General features: G+C 39.2%; 1 protein-coding gene across 1 annotated transcript in view; it reads left to right on the top strand.

Annotated features, from left to right (window-relative positions):
• CFAP74 (cilia and flagella associated protein 74) overlaps window positions 1–18,828 on the top strand; it is a 131,027-nt gene that overhangs the window by 44,656 nt on the left and 67,543 nt on the right. Inside the window, exons 11-17 of the mRNA XM_074218707.1 lie at window positions 764–983; window positions 2,977–3,132; window positions 4,075–4,248; window positions 5,829–5,947; window positions 11,461–11,527; window positions 12,390–12,479; window positions 15,854–16,018. Coding sequence (XP_074074808.1) covers window positions 764–983; window positions 2,977–3,132; window positions 4,075–4,248; window positions 5,829–5,947; window positions 11,461–11,527; window positions 12,390–12,479; window positions 15,854–16,018 — 991 coding nt within the window. The remainder of the gene's footprint in view (window positions 1–763; window positions 984–2,976; window positions 3,133–4,074; window positions 4,249–5,828; window positions 5,948–11,460; window positions 11,528–12,389; window positions 12,480–15,853; window positions 16,019–18,828) is intronic.

Genomic DNA, 18,828 nt, shown 5'->3' on the forward strand with positions numbered 1-18,828 from the left:
GCATGAACCTCATTTTCCCAAACCTCACATATACTCAACTTTGTCAATTCTGTCTTCTCATCTTACCCATGTGCCTCATTTTCTCCATTCACACAGCCATCCTCCTGATTATTATAACAACTTCATCATTCATCTCCCTGCTTCAAGTCCCTCCCCATCCCAGTCCATCCTAGATACTATGGCCAAAGTAATTTTTCCTTAAACCCAGATCTGATCATGAGACACCTTTACTCCAGTGAATTCCTATGAGCTTTGGGATATAAGATATAAATACTTCTGCTGAGCTTTCAAAGCCCCTCTTGCCCCAGATAATATGTCTAACTTTCCTGGACATAATGCTCTATCCTGTATGCTATCATCTAGTCAACTTGACTTTCTCTCTTTTCCTTCCAAACAATACTCCCATCTCCCATGTCCTGCCTTTTCATTCCTCACCCCAGTCTCCTGGAAACCCTCTTTTCCTTTCAGATGCACCTTCTGCTTCAGATATTTCTTGATTTCCTCCTATGGTCTAGTGCCTTCTCAACTATCTTTCATTTAAAATTATTTGTAATGATTAACTTTACATTTTTCACCATATGTGTGTGTGTGTGTGTGTATTCCTACTAGAATTATTATGAATAGGGATGATTTCAGTCTTTGTACTGCTGTCACCAGTACCTTCTGCAGTGTTATATTGTAGGTGCTTAATAAATCTTGTTTATTGATTGTGTATCTTTGGATTAAGTAAACTTTTGCTTTGGTATCAATGTTTTTCACATAGACTCTTTGAAGAAGAGCAAAAGACTCGAAAATGTGAAATCGTGACTCGTCTTTTGAAGGAAGATGCTTATGAGGAAAAAATGAAACAAAGAGAGTTGAACCTGGAAAGTGGGAAGAGATGGATGATTCAAGCCAAGAGGCTCCCAAGCCTGAAGGAAAGGACTTGGAAACATTTTATGGACATTGTTGAAGGACGAAGCCCAGTTCTTGCCAAAGAGCCAGTAAGCTAAGGGTCATTTTTCACTGGAATTAAATTATCCCTAAAACTGAGGAAAGTCACTTCTCACTAAGCTTTAGGTCTCACCTCTGTATCAAGAAATCAAACACTGGAATTTATTAAATGTCCATGCTATACCAAGCATGGGTTAGATGGCAGGGATACAAAATCAGAAAAGTTGTTCAATAAACTTGAGTGATTCCCTGTTGCCTCCAGGATCAAATACTAAATTCTCTGTCTGTCATTCAATTCGCTTTACAACCAAACCTTCTCCTACCTTTTAGATACTTTTCTGTAGTGGGGAGAATTACTCAGCAAGGGGACTTACAAGCATCAATGTGGGTTCATTTATCAGTGAAGAAACTACAGATTTCTCTGACTCAGGAGGGTAAATCATGACTTAAATTTTAATTCACAAGTTACTACAAAAAGTTACAAGTTAATTCACAGAGTTGTTTAGTAAGGTAAAGAAAATGAATTTTTTTAGAAGTAGTGAAATTAAGTAAAGAAGAAACAATTATAAGCTGGGCTGGTGAGAACATCAAAGATAGTTAAGACTGGGGGAAAGGGAAAGGAGGAGAGAAATACAGCTGCAGGTAAACACCTGGACTGATTAGCTAAGATCAGCTAAGATCAGCAGTTTGGAGAAGGTGATCAGAACTCTTAAAGGGAATATAGCCCAACTCCTGTGCAGGGAGGAGTTAGTTAGGGTCATAAGGTTATATTCCCGCCCCTGTCTGATTATAGATTAATCTTAAATTCTTGAGGTTAAGAATTTATAGTACCTTACCTGAAGGCATCAGCTTGACTGGGAGTCAAGTTCTTTATTAACATAAGGTTAAGGGATTTATGATGTATAACTAGGAGGGTTTGGTGAGATAAGGTGGAGACACTCATTTAGTTAGGATTAAATACCAGACTAATAGAGTCAATACAGAAATAAGAAAGCTTTAAAAGTTTCAAAAGATTAACTATTTTAACAGAATGTCTATTTGCTAGATACATTTTTGCTTATAGAAGTTTGCTTGCAAGGAAAGAATTGTACAGAAAAAGAAAAGGAGTATAACATCTGTCTCTTAATACAGAAAAAGGGGCAAGATTACAATATTTCTTTCTGCCCAGACCTCTCCTGCTTCGTGTTCTTTGATCCAGTGCATTGATCTAGTCTATGAATAAGATCCTTCATCTCTCTGCCTCTGACATTTCCTCCACTCTAATAATCGACTTCCCTGGCTTCCTTAAAGTCCCAGCTAAAATCCCATTTTCTCCAGGAAGCCTTCCCTACCCCCTCAGCAGCAAATAAAGGCAAAATCAACAATATTTCAATTTCTAATCCTCCTCCCTCATCCTTTGTGTCTTTCTTGCTCTTCAGGAGCTTCCCCAGGATAATTCTTAGGAAGAATGAAGTAGAAAGTAATAGAGAGTTAAAAGGTGGTAAGGGAGAGGAAGTCATGCAATTAGCACAAAAGGGAAGCCATAAACCAACTAGGAAGTACAGTAGTTAGAAAGCTAACTCAGGTCAGTAAGATCAGGTTCAAATCTAACCTCAGACACTGACTAACTGTATGATCCTGGGAAAGTCATTTAACCTGCCTGCCTCAATTTTTTCAAGCACCTACTTCCCAAGATTGTGTGAAAATCAAATGAGATAATATTTATAAAATGCAATAGTAAATTCTCTTTAAAGGCTTATTCTCTTCCATTCTTCTCTGAGTAATTAATCTGAATACATTAGACATTTTAACTTTCTGCTTGCTGTATTAATGTTATGTCTCATTTAAAAAATACTCAAAAACCTGGTTTTTACTGGTATTTGAATGGAGGGAATGCTGGTTGGCAGTATTTGAAAAACAGCCAGTAAAAAAAAATCAACAAAATATTTGTGTGCACTTTTTTAAGTAAATTTTTTTATCATGTTTACTGTCAAATGATAATGAAGTAGCTTCGAATCCCCATCCCAGGTGTTGTGCTGAGTGTTTTCTATCTCTGATTAACAGGACAGTCAAAAAGATTCTTACACATTTGATCATGAACATTCTTTGAGCATTTTCTCCACCGAGTTCGGTGAATTGACTAATGAAAATCAGGAAGAAGAAATATTAACAGAGCCAGAAATTATGGGGCTCTGGAGTGAAAAGTATCAGCCCTACAAGGTAAAAACTTTCATTTGTTTATTTAAATAGCACAGCTCTACAAATTAGCATCCTGGTTTTTAATTAATTCTGTCTCTTAGGTTTCCAAATAAATAGTTTTACAATTCATATAACATTAGTAAGACTTCTATCTTGGTGTTTATCATCAGCATCTAAATCTGAGAAAGATCAACACTGAAAAAAATGAGAGGAAATTTTTTTTTTCAGTACAACTTACTACTTTTCAATATAAAGGGAAGTTTTCAGCTAAAGAAAATGTAGTGTTTAGTCTAGAGATGAGTTTACTTAGGGTTGGAATAGAGGGGCACATTATGGTTAGCTGTCTTCAAGCATTTGAAGAATCATTATGTGGAAGAATCAGACTTGTTTTCATTGGACCCTTAGGGTAGAAGGACCAAAAGATAGACATTGCAACAAAAGAAAATATATTTGACATGAAAACTCCCTAATAATTATAGCCATTCTTATATGGAAATGTGTTTTGCAAGATTTCACACATATATTTAATATCCCATTGTTTGTCTTCTCAATGGGTGGGGGAGGAGCAGGAAGGAGAGAATTTTGTATTCAAATTTTTTAAAAAATAAATATTAAGAAATTTAAACACAATTGTAAACATTGGAAAGTAGAATGAACTGCCTTGGGAGCACATTCCCCTTCCCATAGAGGAAAGTTTTAGATGACAAGCTGATAGGCACCTGGTGAGGGGACTGTAATTCAAATATGGGTTTGACAAGACAATTCTAAAAAAAAAAGAGATATGGTGAGCCCATATCCTTTGTCTGCTCTATTCATCGGAAACTGGCACATCTTGGCTTTGTACTTTAACATATTAAGTTTTTGACCTTTTATTCCTTTATAAAAAGCCTCTTTCCTGTTTCTGAAGAGACATCCTGTATAGTTTTATTATTAATACTTTAAAATTTTTGATTAAATTACGAGGTGGAAAAAGATGAGTTGGAACACAAGCCTGTGGGTGGAACGAAGATGGAACAAGCCATCTTAGCAAACACACTGGAGAAACTCCGGAGTGGGATCATCCACAAACAAGTGGTATCTGGGCGTGAATTTAAGGGCTGCCCCTTTTATAGCAAGCCTGCTCTTCTTCACTTTAAGGTGGGATTTCATAAGGGATTTAGGAAATAAAAGCATTTTAAAAATCACTTTCTTGGATCATCTGACATCTTCTATCTTTTAGTCTGGATCTTTAAAAAAAGATTGTGTTTTCTGATAGCTATGAGAGGAAGAAATGAATAAAACCATTTAGATACCATTTTTATAAAATCTTACAATGTGTGTGTGATTTTTTTAAAAGAATAAATCCTTTCAAGAGGATTGTCCAGAAAGGTCAATTAAAGAAATGGTGCCCCAGAAAAAAGTCTTATATCTCTCATAAAAGCCAAAATTGAACTTTCACAGTCTCTAACAAAATGTGAAGGAGAGAGGGAGATGCTCAGTGATTTGGCTTATCTATCAGGAGAACATCATAAAATGACCCCCAGGCATTACATTTACATTATAAAAGGTAAGACAGAACAAACTTTACCCCCTTAAGGGGCAGGGACTACTATTAGTTGTCCTTTTTTTGAATTCTCAGTGCTTAACAGAATGGAGGGAGGTTGGCACCTACAGAAGGAGCTTAATTAATCCTTGTTGATGAATTGATTTGAATGTCATTGGGCAAAGATATAGCTGCCTGCTGTGATGGATTATTATTTGATCTGAGCACCTGATAGTACAGTTGCTATCAAAATTCTAGATAAGCAGTCCACACACAAGCAAGTTCATAAGCAATTTTTTTATAACAAGTATTTTCATTTGAACCAGAAGTTAATTACTTAATTTCTTTCTTTCTCTTTTCTTTCTTCCTTCTTTTCTTTTTCTTGTTTCTTTTCTTTCTTTTTCTTTTCTTTTCTTTTTTGCTCCCAAGGAATGATTCCTTGGAAACAAATTCCCTTGGAAACAATTTAACTCATGTATTAACTTTAGGTACCATCATCTCCAATCCCCTCCTACTGCCAGGTCACAAATGAACCCCTTTTTTCCAAACTCTCAATCCTTTATATTTGCCTTTTTTCACTCATTTATCAGATAACCAGGCTAGATATGCACAAAAATAAATCTTTAGACACAAGTGAGAGTGAACACCTTAAAGAAAGGGGACCATCTTATTTCAGCTTTGGATACAGTCATTGCTTATTCAATATTTGTTAAATTGAAATTGATTGGGGTGGAACTGGAAAGAGAACAGAATTCAGAGGAAATAATAAAATACAATCGAATTTTTTAAAAAGGAAATTGATTTGATGATCATTTATAGCATAAATTGTTGAGAAACATGTTATAACTGTAATTGAACAGATCTCTCAAGTTTATTACAATATGAATCTCTAACAAACATAGTTAATGAAAGAAAAGTGTCTCTTTGTATGTATCTGAGCTTCTTAACTATAGATTGTAGGACAGCTAGGTGATGCAATAGATAGAGCACCAGCCCTGGAGTCAGGAGGACCTGAGTTCAACTTTGGCCTCAGATACTTAATAATCACTTAGCTGTGTGACCTTGGACAAATCATTTGGCCTGATTTCCTTGCAAAAACAAAAACGTAGAATGCTTAATTTCTTCCATGACAAATCTATAAAACTGATTTTTTGAACTCTCTTTTGAAAAGTGTCTTATTCTTTGATATTCCTAGAACTTTGATGTTGGTAAAATATACAAAAAAAAGATGACATTAATCAATGCATCTTTCACTATAAACTACTGCAAACTGGTGGAAGTTGACGATCATCTCAAGGATTTTATTACTGTTGAGTAAGTACACAGAACTAAGGACTTTTGCATTCTCTCAATTTTCTAATTCTAATTAAGTCAACTTAACATGCACTGACTCCCATCAGCAGGCATTCAATGAATTTTTGAAGTGTGTCCAAAGGCAATCACAATGTCCCAAATAGATTTTCTTTTTGAAACTAAAGCATAAGAATTGGCTGGGGTCCTTGGCCACTCCTGGATTCTTGAAGGCATCTGGATTTCTCTTATTACCAGCAAAGTTGGTATCCCTGGGGGAGGATACTGGCAGGGAACCTGGGAAGGTTCTATCTCCTGGGAATGTTGTTGCCCCGGTCTGCTGACCTTAGTCCTTAATGATGCCTTGGAGGTTCCTTGGACAATATCTCTCTACATCATCATATTAGATTACGTTATACTGAGCAACCCACCTTGTCCAATGTCACTTTTGCCTTGTCCCTAGTAATCATAGGAGATTTAGATCTGGAAGGTCATTGAATACAACCCCTCAGAAAGCTGGGACTCAGAGAGATCAAGTGATTTACCAGAGTGAATATTTGAGGCAGAATTTGAATTCAGATCTGCTTGCTTTGATGCCCAATGCCTTATCCTCTGTACCATCTAGCTAGCAGGCATTAATTCTAGTCTCCTTCAATAGTAGCCATGAGTCTCTGTATGTTATCACTCCTCCCCACCTCCCAAAATAATGTGAGGATCAAACGAGTTAGCATACAGACAGCACCATACAAACTCTAAAGCTATTTATGAATATTAGCTATGATGATGATAATGATGATAATGGTGGTACTGCTGATAGTGTCGATGGTGATGATGGGTAGCAATGATGATGATGGTGATGATGATGATGATGGTAATGGTGGTGACAATGACAATGATGATTTTGCTGAAGGTTATGGTGGTGGAGGTAGTGATGGTGGCAGTGGCAGTTGTGGTGGCAAGGATGGTAGTGGTGGCAGCTGTAATGGCAATTATATATAGTAGTAGAATATAACTACTTATAGTAGTTATAATGATTATGGTAGTGATAGTGGTGGTTATTATGGTGGGTGATGGGTGGTAGTAACTGATGGTATTGTCTAACTGATCTGCCACAATGACTGAAATACTAACATCGGTTTCTTCTCTGTTTAAGAAACTGAGAAACTGGGGGTCACTTAGGTGGTATAGAGCACTGGTCCTGGAGTCAGGAGGACCTGGGTTCAAATGTGACCTCAGACACTTAATAATGGCCTTAGCTGTGTGACTTTGGGCAAGTACTTAACCCCATTGCCTTAAATAAATAAAAAAAATTTTTAAAAATATAAAAGAAACTTGAGAATCCCCATTAAAAAATTTAATCTGGGAGGAAGCCACTACCACCTCCTAATACTTTATCTCTTAGCACACATTCAGGTGAAAAATATTAACTCGCCACACCTAGTTCATTCTTTAGGATCCCTTTTACCTCCTACTGTGTGTTATTGCAACTTTATGGCACTGTTCTATGTGCCCTCCCCCTGTCGTGACTGTGCTTTCCATGGTGGCTCCCCTACATCTGCATCCCTTTTACTAATTATTTAACTTAATGTTCAGCAAGTGTTTTTCCATTTGGGGGGAGGAAGGGAGGGGGGCTGACATAGCAAGGGAGGTGCCTGGGCACCATGAAGATCTTGGGTATTAGAAATGGGAAAGGACCATGAGAGAAGGGTAAAAAGACTGGTGTCATCCTTCTGCCTAAAATTATCCCTGATTAAGACAACAAATTATTGATAAATACAAAACAAGGGTCATTGGGTGACAAGATAACAATAGACAAGCTTCAAATTTAGAGATTCTATAGGTCCATCCCAAAAAGTCAAAGGCACTTATTGCCAGCCTTTCAACAGGCTAGTCAGAAGACCCCAGGTTGGTGTCAGTGAGTCCGCATTCTAGGCTGTCCACTCAAATCATTATGTCCTATCTTCCATTCACTGGTTTCATCCTTTAAAGATTCCGTCTCACAGCCCGATGCCATCTGCCACCTTGCTAAGCTGAGATGCACTCCAAAACTTTGGCGGCTCCATCCTCTAAGAAGCTATGGTGCTGATCCCCTGCCAGTCCCTACCACAGTCTGTTGGAACCCAAGCAATTCCATATGGAGCCAGCTACTACCCATTGTCTAAAGCTCCCTCTCTGGCAGCTCCTGGCCTCCTCAATTTCCCCTTACATTCCAAGTCCTATTTTGAGCCCTGTCCTTTGTACTTGAGAACACTGCTGTTATTCTCCAAGCATACAAATGAGGTTGGAAATGCAAGAACAAGGTCAGTGGGCTCTGTCCTTCAGGTCTCTGAGGAAGGGAGTGTGATGGAATCATTCCTCTGGACCATCAGATTCCGATCCCCCCAATCAGGTTACCAAACTCACCAATTAGAAGTCTCTTGAGAATCCAGTCAAAGCTTATTGGGCCTGAGAGAGTATTGGGGGCAGAGCTATCCAATGTCTGGGTGGGAGAGAGTCAGCTACAACCCCTTCAAGGCTCTACAAATGCCATCCATAGTTTTAAGAAGTCTGCAAACTCCCCAGACACCCATATTTTTCATCTAGTTGGAGTGGAAGCTAGTTATGAGAGAATACATTGCTAAAAGTTACCTTGTTCCTTGGCTCTAGAAATGAAATCTATCTGGCCTCAACCTTCCATTGTGAATTGGCAAATTTAAAAGATTGCTTAAAATTCAAAATAGGAAAGAATGAGATGTGGTGGCTGTTTGGAGAATGTGGGTGACTGGCTTTTTGTCTAGGTCACAGAATCATAGCTTTAGAGCTTGAAAAGGTTGCCCCATCAGATCCCTTAATTTTTTCAGATGAGGAAACTGAGATTCCAAGAGGTCATATACTTTTCTCCAACTCTCACAGGTAGAAAACAGGTTTTGGACCTAGGTCTCTGACAATAATAGCATATCCTTTAATTAATTAGACTATTGTCTAATTATTCCTCAATGGCCAGGGCCAACTAGGCGGTGCAGTAGATAAAGCACTGGGCCTGAACTCAGGAAGCTCTGGATTCAAATCCGATCCCAGATACTAAATGTGTGACCCTAGGCAAGTCTCTCAACCTCTGTATGCCTCAGTTTTCCCTTCTGTAAACTGGGTATAAACTGGGATGCTCCAAATGAGATAATAATTATGATAATTGTAAAGAATCGAAAATACAAAAGTTAACTATTATGAGTGTTGTGTAAATGTCAGTGATTTGTATTATTATCATTACTGTGGAGATGGCCATAGAAGACACCCTATGCTGCCTGGTGGATCAGATGATAGAATACTTTGGTCATGCCACTGTGCCTATTATCTGTTCTCTTGGAAAAGACTTTGGCTAGTTGGACCTGAGTCCTCATAGAAAATGACTTGAGCTTAAATTGTTATGCAGTAGCAAGCAGACTGGCAAGATCTTCGGGAATGGGGTTGGTTTTGTTCCAAATAAAAATTCCCTGCTGGCACTGTGACTAAAGAACAATTGTTAACAGAAGTCCATGGTAATGGAAAGGGACACTCAAGAGGCCAAAATTCTGAATGTGCCTCCATAATAACAGTAAACTAGGGTCCTTAGAGGATGATTAATTGTGTTCTTTATTCCTTTTCCTAATTCTAAGATCAATTTGCTATTAAGTATGGCACCTTGTCCTTTCCTGGTGCCAGCTTGGAGATGGAAGGCAAAGAATCAGAAACTTCTATCCATAATTCCTGCCTCACAAAACCCCATAACCACCAGTGGAAGCCAAGGAAGTATCCAAATTCTCCCCAAAACTCATCTTTTATTGGATTGTTTCTATTTCCCTAGAGAAAGAGTAGAAAATAAGAAGTCTTGGGTACATATGGGTTCTGGGCAAAGAGCTTCTTTCACAGTTGACCTCTGTTATTGTTAAAAAACAAAAATCCTTTGGGAATTTTTCCATCCTAGACTTTCTCTGAACAAAAGACTTGTCTCTTCCTAGCTATACTCCTTCGTTCTATCAGATACCTCCTCTTTTATGCCCCAGTTCTGCCCTGAAACACCCCCTCTTTTTCTATATCTGGGCAACTTCTGTCCCTGGAACATTGCAGACTAGAAATAGCTCCTGTTTCCTAGGTGGGAAACCAATCCAATCTACCTGACTAGGACTCGCTCCCTGTTAGACTCCTGAGTTAATCTGAGCTGCCATAGCTCCCAAGCTGAGCAGATGTTACATAAAGCATGAGACCAAGATTCCCCACCACCACCACTACCATGAGCTCCTTCTCCTACCACAAGTCCCACACCACAGGGCTGGATGCTCCCTGGAAGCATCCCTGCCCTTGTCCTGTCCTGTTTAGGTCCTGATTCCAGGCTGAGGGGGATGGTGGGCTGTCCTTGTTCAGAGGTATCAGACCTGGTGCTTTAGGCTGCCCTCTTGCCCTACCTCCTTAAGACTTTCCCAATCTATGCATGTGTCCTTTCTTTTGGAACCTTTCCTTCACCCTGCCAAGTGGCCAGGTAGAGTTAGAAATCTGTCCTTAGAAGTAACCCTGGGCAAGTCACAACCTCTATTTTGCCTCAGTTTCTCATCGGTAAAATGGGAATAATAATAAGAAATGAAATGAAATAATGCTTATAAGGAACTTAAAACAGAGGTCCTTGTACAAAGTAGATGCTATAAATGTTAGTGATAATTATTTTTTTTTAGTTTGTTTTTTTTTTTTGCACAGAAAACAGGGCCACACAGCTAGGTAATTATTAAGTGTCTGAGACTGGATTTGAACCCAGGTACTCCTGACTCCAGGGCTGGTGTTCTATCCACTACGCCACCTAGCCACCCCTATTATTATTATTATTATTATTATTATTATTAAGAAAGCCCTATTGCATTCAGCAATGGAGCAACAAGGTGGAGCATAGCACCTGGAGTCAGGAAGACCCCTCTTCCTAAGTTCAGTTCTGGTCTCAGACTCTTAGTCTGGTCAAGTCATTTAACCTTGTTTGCCTCATTGTCCTCATCTGTAAAATGAGCTGGAGAAGGAAATGGCAAATCACTAGTTGTGTGACCTTGGGCAAGTCACTCAATCCCATTTGCCTTTTTTTTCCTCATCTGTGAAATGATTTAGAGAAGGAAATGGCAAATTATTAGCTGTGTGACCCTGGTCAAGTCACTTAATCCCAATTGCCTCAGTTTCCTCTTCTGTCAAATGAGCTGGAGAAGGAAATGGCAAACACATTAGCTAGGTGACCCTGGGCAAGTTATGCAACTCTTTTTGCCTCAGTTTCTTCATCTGTAAAATGAGCTGGAGAAGGAAATAGTAAAACCACTCCAGGATCTTTGCTACAAAGCCCCCCAAAGGGATAATGAAGAGTTGGACACAGCTGAAAAATGACTGAACAACAAATTGAGTTCAGTGCTGATTAATTCATATACTTCCTCCCAAGCCCCCTTTTGATTCCAACTATGAACTTTGGCAACAGGGATACTTCTGGTTCAGTGCTCTCAAAGGGAAAGTGTATTTCCTTATCAGTCTAATAAAGTTCTCTGTTCTTGTGCTGGCAGCTTCGATCCTCCAGGTCCAATGTCAGCTGGAATTTCATGTGAGGTACTCATCACCTTTAAGCCAATGGTAAGTATGTTCTAAGAATCATGTGGAAGCTACAGGGCTGGGCTAAGCCTATCACTCCTCAAATTACTACTATTTCCTATCTCGATTTCTACATGTTGACTCCTTGTCATTGTTAGTGATGGGTGAAGAGAAAGGGAAACCCAGGCAAGAAAGCAAAATCCACGAGCCTTCCCCACACTTGGCTTAGGGAGAGAGAAGATATTTAAGATAGCTCTGCTTGGCCTTCTGGATCAGTGTCCCATCACTAGACTGACCCACCCTTTTCCAAGGGTTACTGACATGGGAGAACATGGGAATGAACAGTCTCTGAAACTTTCGAGAATCTTGCAAAGGCTCCATTGTGATGGTCTAAATTTGCTAATCCATTGTCCCTTATGATGCAGTGACTTATTTTGTGAGAAGTCCTTTTGGGGAAAGCAGCCACAGGTCTAGATGATGGATCTGTGTGAACCTCCCCTAAAAGGTGCTTGGATACTCCATACCAATCCCAGGGTCATAGATCCAGAGTTGGGAGGGATCTCAGAGATTAGTGAACCCAACTCCCTCCTTTTAAAGATGAGGAAACTGAAGCCCAAGGTCAGGAAGGAAAGAGGAAAGAAGGAAGGAGAGAAAGAAGAGGGAAAGAGGGAGAGAGAAGAGAGAGAGAAGGAAAGAAGGAAAAGAGAACAAAGGAAGGAAAAAAGGAAGAAAGGGAGAGGAGGGGAGAATGAAGGGGGAGATGAGGGAAAGAACAGAGGAAGGAAAGAAAGAATGAAGGAAAGAGGAAGAAATGAGGGGAAAGAAGGAAAAGGGAAAGAAGAAAAGAAGGAGGGAAGGGAAAAAGTTCATTATGGTTATATTTGTTTTGTTTTGTTTTTTAAAGATAAATAAAGACCTTGAAGGCAACATCACATTTTTGGCTCAGACGGGTTCATTTTCTACCCCTCTGAAATGTACAACAAAGAAATGTTTTGTAAGTATACAGTCTGCTTTTTTTTCAAAGTGATCTTGGTTGAGCAATGTTCTCAAAGTTAAAAGAAACAAATGCTGACCCCAAAATGAAGAGTCTCCAAGAACCGTGTCCAAATTCACCAACTGTTCGGCCATTGAACCTCCCCGTCTCCTAAATCCAAAACCTTTCCCCATAATCTAATTCTGCCCCTGATTCAGATTTGTTGGAGGCTTTTCCTTGATGGTTATTTGTGGATTAGATAGAAACATAAATGCCAAATGAGTGATATTTATTGACCCCCAATCAAACTAAGAGACAACATGGAGTAGCAGAAGGAAACTGGGCCTCAGAGTCAGGAAAACCTAATTCAAGTCCTGCTTCTGATATATCTCACCTATTTTCTCTAAACCCAAAGGACTTCCAGGCAGTTCCCTAAACATTTAAGTTGAAGGCTGGGTGCCCTTGCCTTCCTAAATACAGTTCTTCCTAAACATAGCTCACTATACCCCTAAAACTGCAGGGTCAGCCCCAGATTTTTTTTTTTAAAAACTGATCAAATCATTAAAAGCTGGTAAAGTTAAGTTTCTTCCCATACCTGGGATTCTGAATTACAAGGAGCTCTGTGTTGATAAAAAAAAAAAGTGAAGAAATGAAGTTATTTTCTGAATTACTCTCCTCCCCTACACCCCAACTTGGGGAGAAGAAGATATTGTAAGGAAAGGCTGAGTTCTCTGCATTGTGCCAACAGCCCTGGACACTGGGGCATCTGCCTACACAGTCCCTTTAAATACCATTTTGGAAGTATCGCCCCAGTGATCAATGAGGCCAGCACTGAGGTGGCTGTAGCAGTCTGCAGAGGCCCAAAAGGATCAGATAATCCTTTTTTACTAAGTGTGTTGGTAATCTTTGGTGTGCCCTTCAACCCAGGGTAATTTCTCACAACCATTCCTATTTTAAAATGGAAATAAACACACACACACACACACACACACACACACACACACACACATCTGTATACATTTAGGTTATATGAAGAATGAAAGTCATATCCCTAGGAATTCATGAATGGTCTAAGGCTAAATTTACTGCTGCAGCAAATTTCTAGTAAAATGAATCCACTTTAGCCTTTAAGGGCCACATACATAATTGACCAGAAAGAAGAATGAATATTCACATCTTCATTCTCTCAAGTTCAAAATTTTCCAGCCTATTGGAGCTGCTAACACATTCTTCATTTCACAGAATAATTTATAATATGCATTTGTCAAATACAGTGAATGGAATATTTATTATATCCATTGGGTTGAACTGAATTTCTTGGCTAAAGTCACAGCAAATGACCAAGGACCAATATTTGCTTTGAGGTTACCAAATTTGGTGGTTATAGGAATTAAATAGATTAAATGACTATTATAGCTGGTCCGTGGTGGATTGTGCCTTCTCTTATGTCCTCAAGTATATGAGTAAAAGGACAGGTTATTTATATAATTTCCTTCTTCCTAAATGGACCAATCCATTTGGAAGATATTATAAGCCCATCAAGGGGAGAGCTAAAATAAAACTGTCCTTTGTCTTTCAGTCTTCATGACTGATTGGGAAAATTGATGCTCTGCTAGAGAAGCATGCCTCATCTAGAAATCCATCCTAGCCCTCTCTCTACGTTCTCTTCTTCCAAATCTTTGCTCCAAATCGGACCTGGAAAGTCATCAGATGTGAGAGTTTGGGGTATATAAGATGAAGAAAGAGAATAAGTCTTGTCCATAATGCAAATTCTGTCCTGCCTGAGGTTTCAACTGGAGGAGATGTGGAAGGGGCAAAGATATCCTCATCTCTCAGGCACCTGGCTCCTCCATCCCACTGTTGGTAACTACAAATAACTGGAGTAGAAACAGGAACTCCAATCATGGTCAAGCATTGTTTGCTCCTCAACTCAATCTTTTCTATCAGAGAGATTATTTGTCTGAGATGACACCCTTCTGGAAGGTTTTCTTGGAATCTTCCATTTCAGAGGTTGGGTGGGACCTTCCTGACCTTGTCCCAAGATTGAGCCTTACAACCAGCCCTCCCCCAGTGGAGAAGATTATTGACCTGGGTTTGAACACAGGATATAGCAATGTGTCAAAAGAAAAGGGACAAAACCAACAGAACAAAACTACCTTAAACTAGGATTCTTAACCTTCCCCTTCCCAGAATAGTGTTTTTAAATACATATATTTTTTAAAACAAAACTAGAATTTCAAAAGAAATAAATTATATTGAAATTAATAGAATTTTCCCCCTACATCCAAGTTCATGGATCCTTTGAGATCTGTGGGCCTCAAGTTAAGAATCCCTAATCTAAATGAACCCTAAATATAGTCACCAAACATTTATTAATCCCTTCCTATGTTTTAAACACAGTGCCAAGATATGGGAATTTGAAGAAAGGTTAAAAGGGGCAGCTAGGTAGCACAGTAGATAGAGCAACGGCCCTAGAGTCAGGATGACCTGAGTTCAAATTTGGTCTCAAGACACTTAATACTTACTTAGCTGTGTGACCTTGGGCAAGTCACCTAACCCCATTACCTTGCAAAAGCAAAAAACAAAGGAAGGTAAAAACTCAAGAGTTCTCATTATAAAAGCAAAGCAATGTACAAATAATTACATATATATATAAATATATAAAATTATATATATATATATATAAAATGATAGATGTATATTATATATAGGTGTGTTTGTATAATGGAAGATCATTTGAGAGGGAAAGGACAAAGGCAGGGGAGTGGGAGTGTTGGAAGGGAGGGGAAATTGAGAAAGATCTCTTAAAGAAGGTAAGTTTCAGCTGTTCAAAGGGTCATGTTCAGGACAGAAAGGAATGGCTCTAGCTGGGGCTGAGGATGCAAGAGAGATTCGTGGATTTAAATATATCTATATGAAATTCATACTAAGAAACTTGAAGAATTGAACGCTGTTTGCCAGAAAACCGGAAAGTGCAAAAAAAAAAAAGGAAGGAATATTATGGAGAAGGATGACCATCCCTATTTAGTATGCATGAAAAGGCCTCTTAATAGGTCTTGCAGGTAATGAGGTGAATACTGGGAAGAAAGGAAAATTTAACTGACTTTGCACTACAATTCCTGTAAATGAAATCTCTTCAATGAAGAGGAAGGAATTTGCCAAATAAAATTATACCTGTCATTTTCCAATAGTATTGAATTAAGACCAATGGCTACATTACTACCTGTGGCCAAACTGTGGTCCAAGAATTTGCCTTTAGACTCCAAAGATGGTAATTGTGATCCTTGAACATTTTCTTGAACCTGTTATGTAAGTTTTTCTGCTTGAAATGATATATTTTTATTTAATTGATGTTACTGATTATCTAGGTTTATCTATGGTTTATCTCCTTGCAGCTATCCCTGGATAAAGAACTCATTGACTTTGGCTCATATGTGGTAGGAGAAGTTGCTTCACGAACCATCACTTTGGAAAACCATGGAGCCCTGAGGACAAAATTCCAAGTTCATACAAACATTGAGAAATGTAATATAGACAACAAATCCCCTAACAAAACAGATGTGAGTATGTCTGATATTCTACCTTTGATGGACTCAGAAAGTCATCTAAATGGGTTGAATCCATTAAGGGCAGGTAGAAATTGTACTATTTGTCCTTTCACTCCTAAACCTGAGGACATATGTAAAGGAACAATCCATCATGGACCAGTTATAATAGTTATTTTTAACACATTCATCATTGTAACCACTAAATTGGAACTCTCAAAGAGAAGTTTTGGTCTTGAATAATCTGTTGTGTCTCTGACCAAGAGATTTACCTAAATTCCATGGGCATACCAATGTTCCATTTCCTGTTCATAACAAATACCTTGAAAATAGCAGTGTAGACCTTAACCAATGGTTGGATGATTTTTCCTCCCCTGCCATCCTCAGGTCCTTTTCACCAGACAAGTTTCCATTCTTCTGGAATCAAGGAGATGCCCTACTCTTTTGGAAAAAGCACCCAATAACTTTCCTCTCCATTCTTTTTTTGTTTTTAGGTTTTTGCAAGGCAAATGGGGTTAAGTGGCTTGCCCAAGGCCACACAGCTAGGTAATTATTAAGTGTCTGAGACTGGATTTGAACCCAGGTACTCCTGACTCCAGGGCCTGTGCTTTATCCACTGCGCCACCTAGCCACCCCTCCTCTCCATTCTTTAATGAGGCTCACCATTTCATTTCTTGATGACTTCACTTTGAAGTAAGCCACTTCAAATTTATGCTAAATGATCTCGAGGCCCACTGCTGCAAAGCAATTCTCTTATACATCCCTAGTCATTTTTTTTTTTTAGTAAGGCAGTGGGCTTAACTGATTTGTCTAAGATCACATGGCTAGAAAGCATCAAATGTCTGAGGTCACATTTGAGTTCAGTCCTTCTGACTCCTGAACCGCTGCTCTATCCACTTAAGCCACCTAGCTGCCCCATGCCCTAGTCAATTATTATGCACCTCATCATTGCAAGCTTTTTTTTAACTTCTGAAATAACCATCCCCCATCCCCTAACAACTGTAACCTTGACCTCATATTTCACTGAGGGGGAGCTTTAGAGTTAGGAGGACAGGAGTTCAAATCTAGCTGTGTGACCTCAGCAAGTCACCTAACCCTGATTACTTTAAATCCAGGGTCTTCTCTAGTCATCTGGCTCTGTATCTGACCACTAGACCAAAATGACTCTGGAGGAGAATATGAGAGTGTTAGCCCAGCCCCTCCCTCAGATTCCATTCACCTCCCTGATGTCATGGTCTTCTTCAAGGCAAGGACAAACATATTTCACTGAAAAAAATGAGGTCATTTAGCCAAGCGTTTTGTCTCCTCTCCTCCTCATCTCATGTCTCTTAGGTGCCTTCCACCATTTTCTCCTTCTTCATCTTGTCTCACATAAAGAGGTGGTCCTTCTCCTTGCCAATGTTCCATCTTCCCCAAATTGCCTCATTATCCTCATTTTCTCATTTAACTCCAATCTCTCTCGTCTATTGTTTGTTACCCTTTTGTATACAAACATGCCCATGTGTTTCTCATCCTGGGGGAAAAAACCTTCACTTTATCCTTTTATCCTCAAATAACTATTGCCCTAGATCTCTGTTGTCTTTTTTTAACTAAACTACTTGAAAAAAACTGTCTACAATAGGTGCCTCTCGGCCTCAGATACTTTATTCTTAACTAGCTGCGTGACCCTGGGCAAATTACTTAAACTCACTGCCCCATAAAACCAAAGAAAAAAGAATATTAAACAAAAACAAGGGGCAGCTAGAAGTCAAAGTGGACAGAGTCCTGGACAGAGTAGATAAAGTGGAAGAGAATGGCCCTAGAGTCTAGAGGACCTGAGTTCAAATCCAACATCAGACACTTGCTACTTAATAACTGTGTGACCTTGGGCTACTTACTTAATTAACCCCATAGGCACTTTTTTTACTTTCTATTTTGGCTTCCACCCTCAAACTGATCTCCCCAAGCTTACCTAAAATCTCTTAACCTCTAAATTGAGTGACCTTTCTTCAACCCTCATCCTTGAATTCTCTGAAGTCTATGACTTATGTAGATTGCCATCTCCTCCTTGATGCTCTCTCCACTCTTGCTTCTCCTACCTAGCTACCTCTCCCTCTGCCTCTCTTTTATAGTCTCCTTTGCTACATCTTCATCCAGATCATTCCTTCTAACTGGAGGTGTCCCAACAAGGCTCTTCTCCTCTTTCTCTCTATTTTTTCACTTAGTGATCATCTGAGCTCCCATGGACTTTACATGTCTCTGGTCATGATTCTCAAATCTACTGATCCAGTTTTAACCTCTATGCTGAGCTCCAGTATCCCAACTCCAACAGCTGAATGGACATCTTGAACTGGATGTCACATAAGTAAACTTAAACGATGTCCAGGGGTGGCTAGGTGGTGTAGTAGATAAAGCACTGGCCTTGGAGTCAGGAGTACCTGGGTTCAAATCTGGTCTCAGACACTTAATAATTACCTGGCTGTGTGGCCTTAGACAAACCACTTAACTCAGTTTGCTTGCCAAAAAACCTAAAAAAAATGTCCAAAACAGAATTCCTTGTCTTTTCCTTCAAACTGTCTGCTTCTCTATTATTGTTAATGGCATCATCCTATTCTCATTCATCCAGACTCAACATAGATGTCATCTTCAACTCTTCACTTTTATTTTACCTCATCCCCAGATCCAGTCTGTTACCAAGTCTTGTTGCTTTTACATTCATACCATCTCTCATAGATGCCCTCTTTTCTACTTAGAAAATGCCCCTCCCCCTCCAGTGCTGGTCCTCCTCACTTTACAACTGAACTATTATATAACCTGTTGGGGGAGATGGGGTTTGCCTGCTTTAA

Source organism: Macrotis lagotis, chromosome 1 (genome assembly GCF_037893015.1).
Source record: "Macrotis lagotis isolate mMagLag1 chromosome 1, bilby.v1.9.chrom.fasta, whole genome shotgun sequence".
Lineage (NCBI taxonomy): Eukaryota > Metazoa > Chordata > Mammalia > Peramelemorphia > Peramelidae > Macrotis > Macrotis lagotis.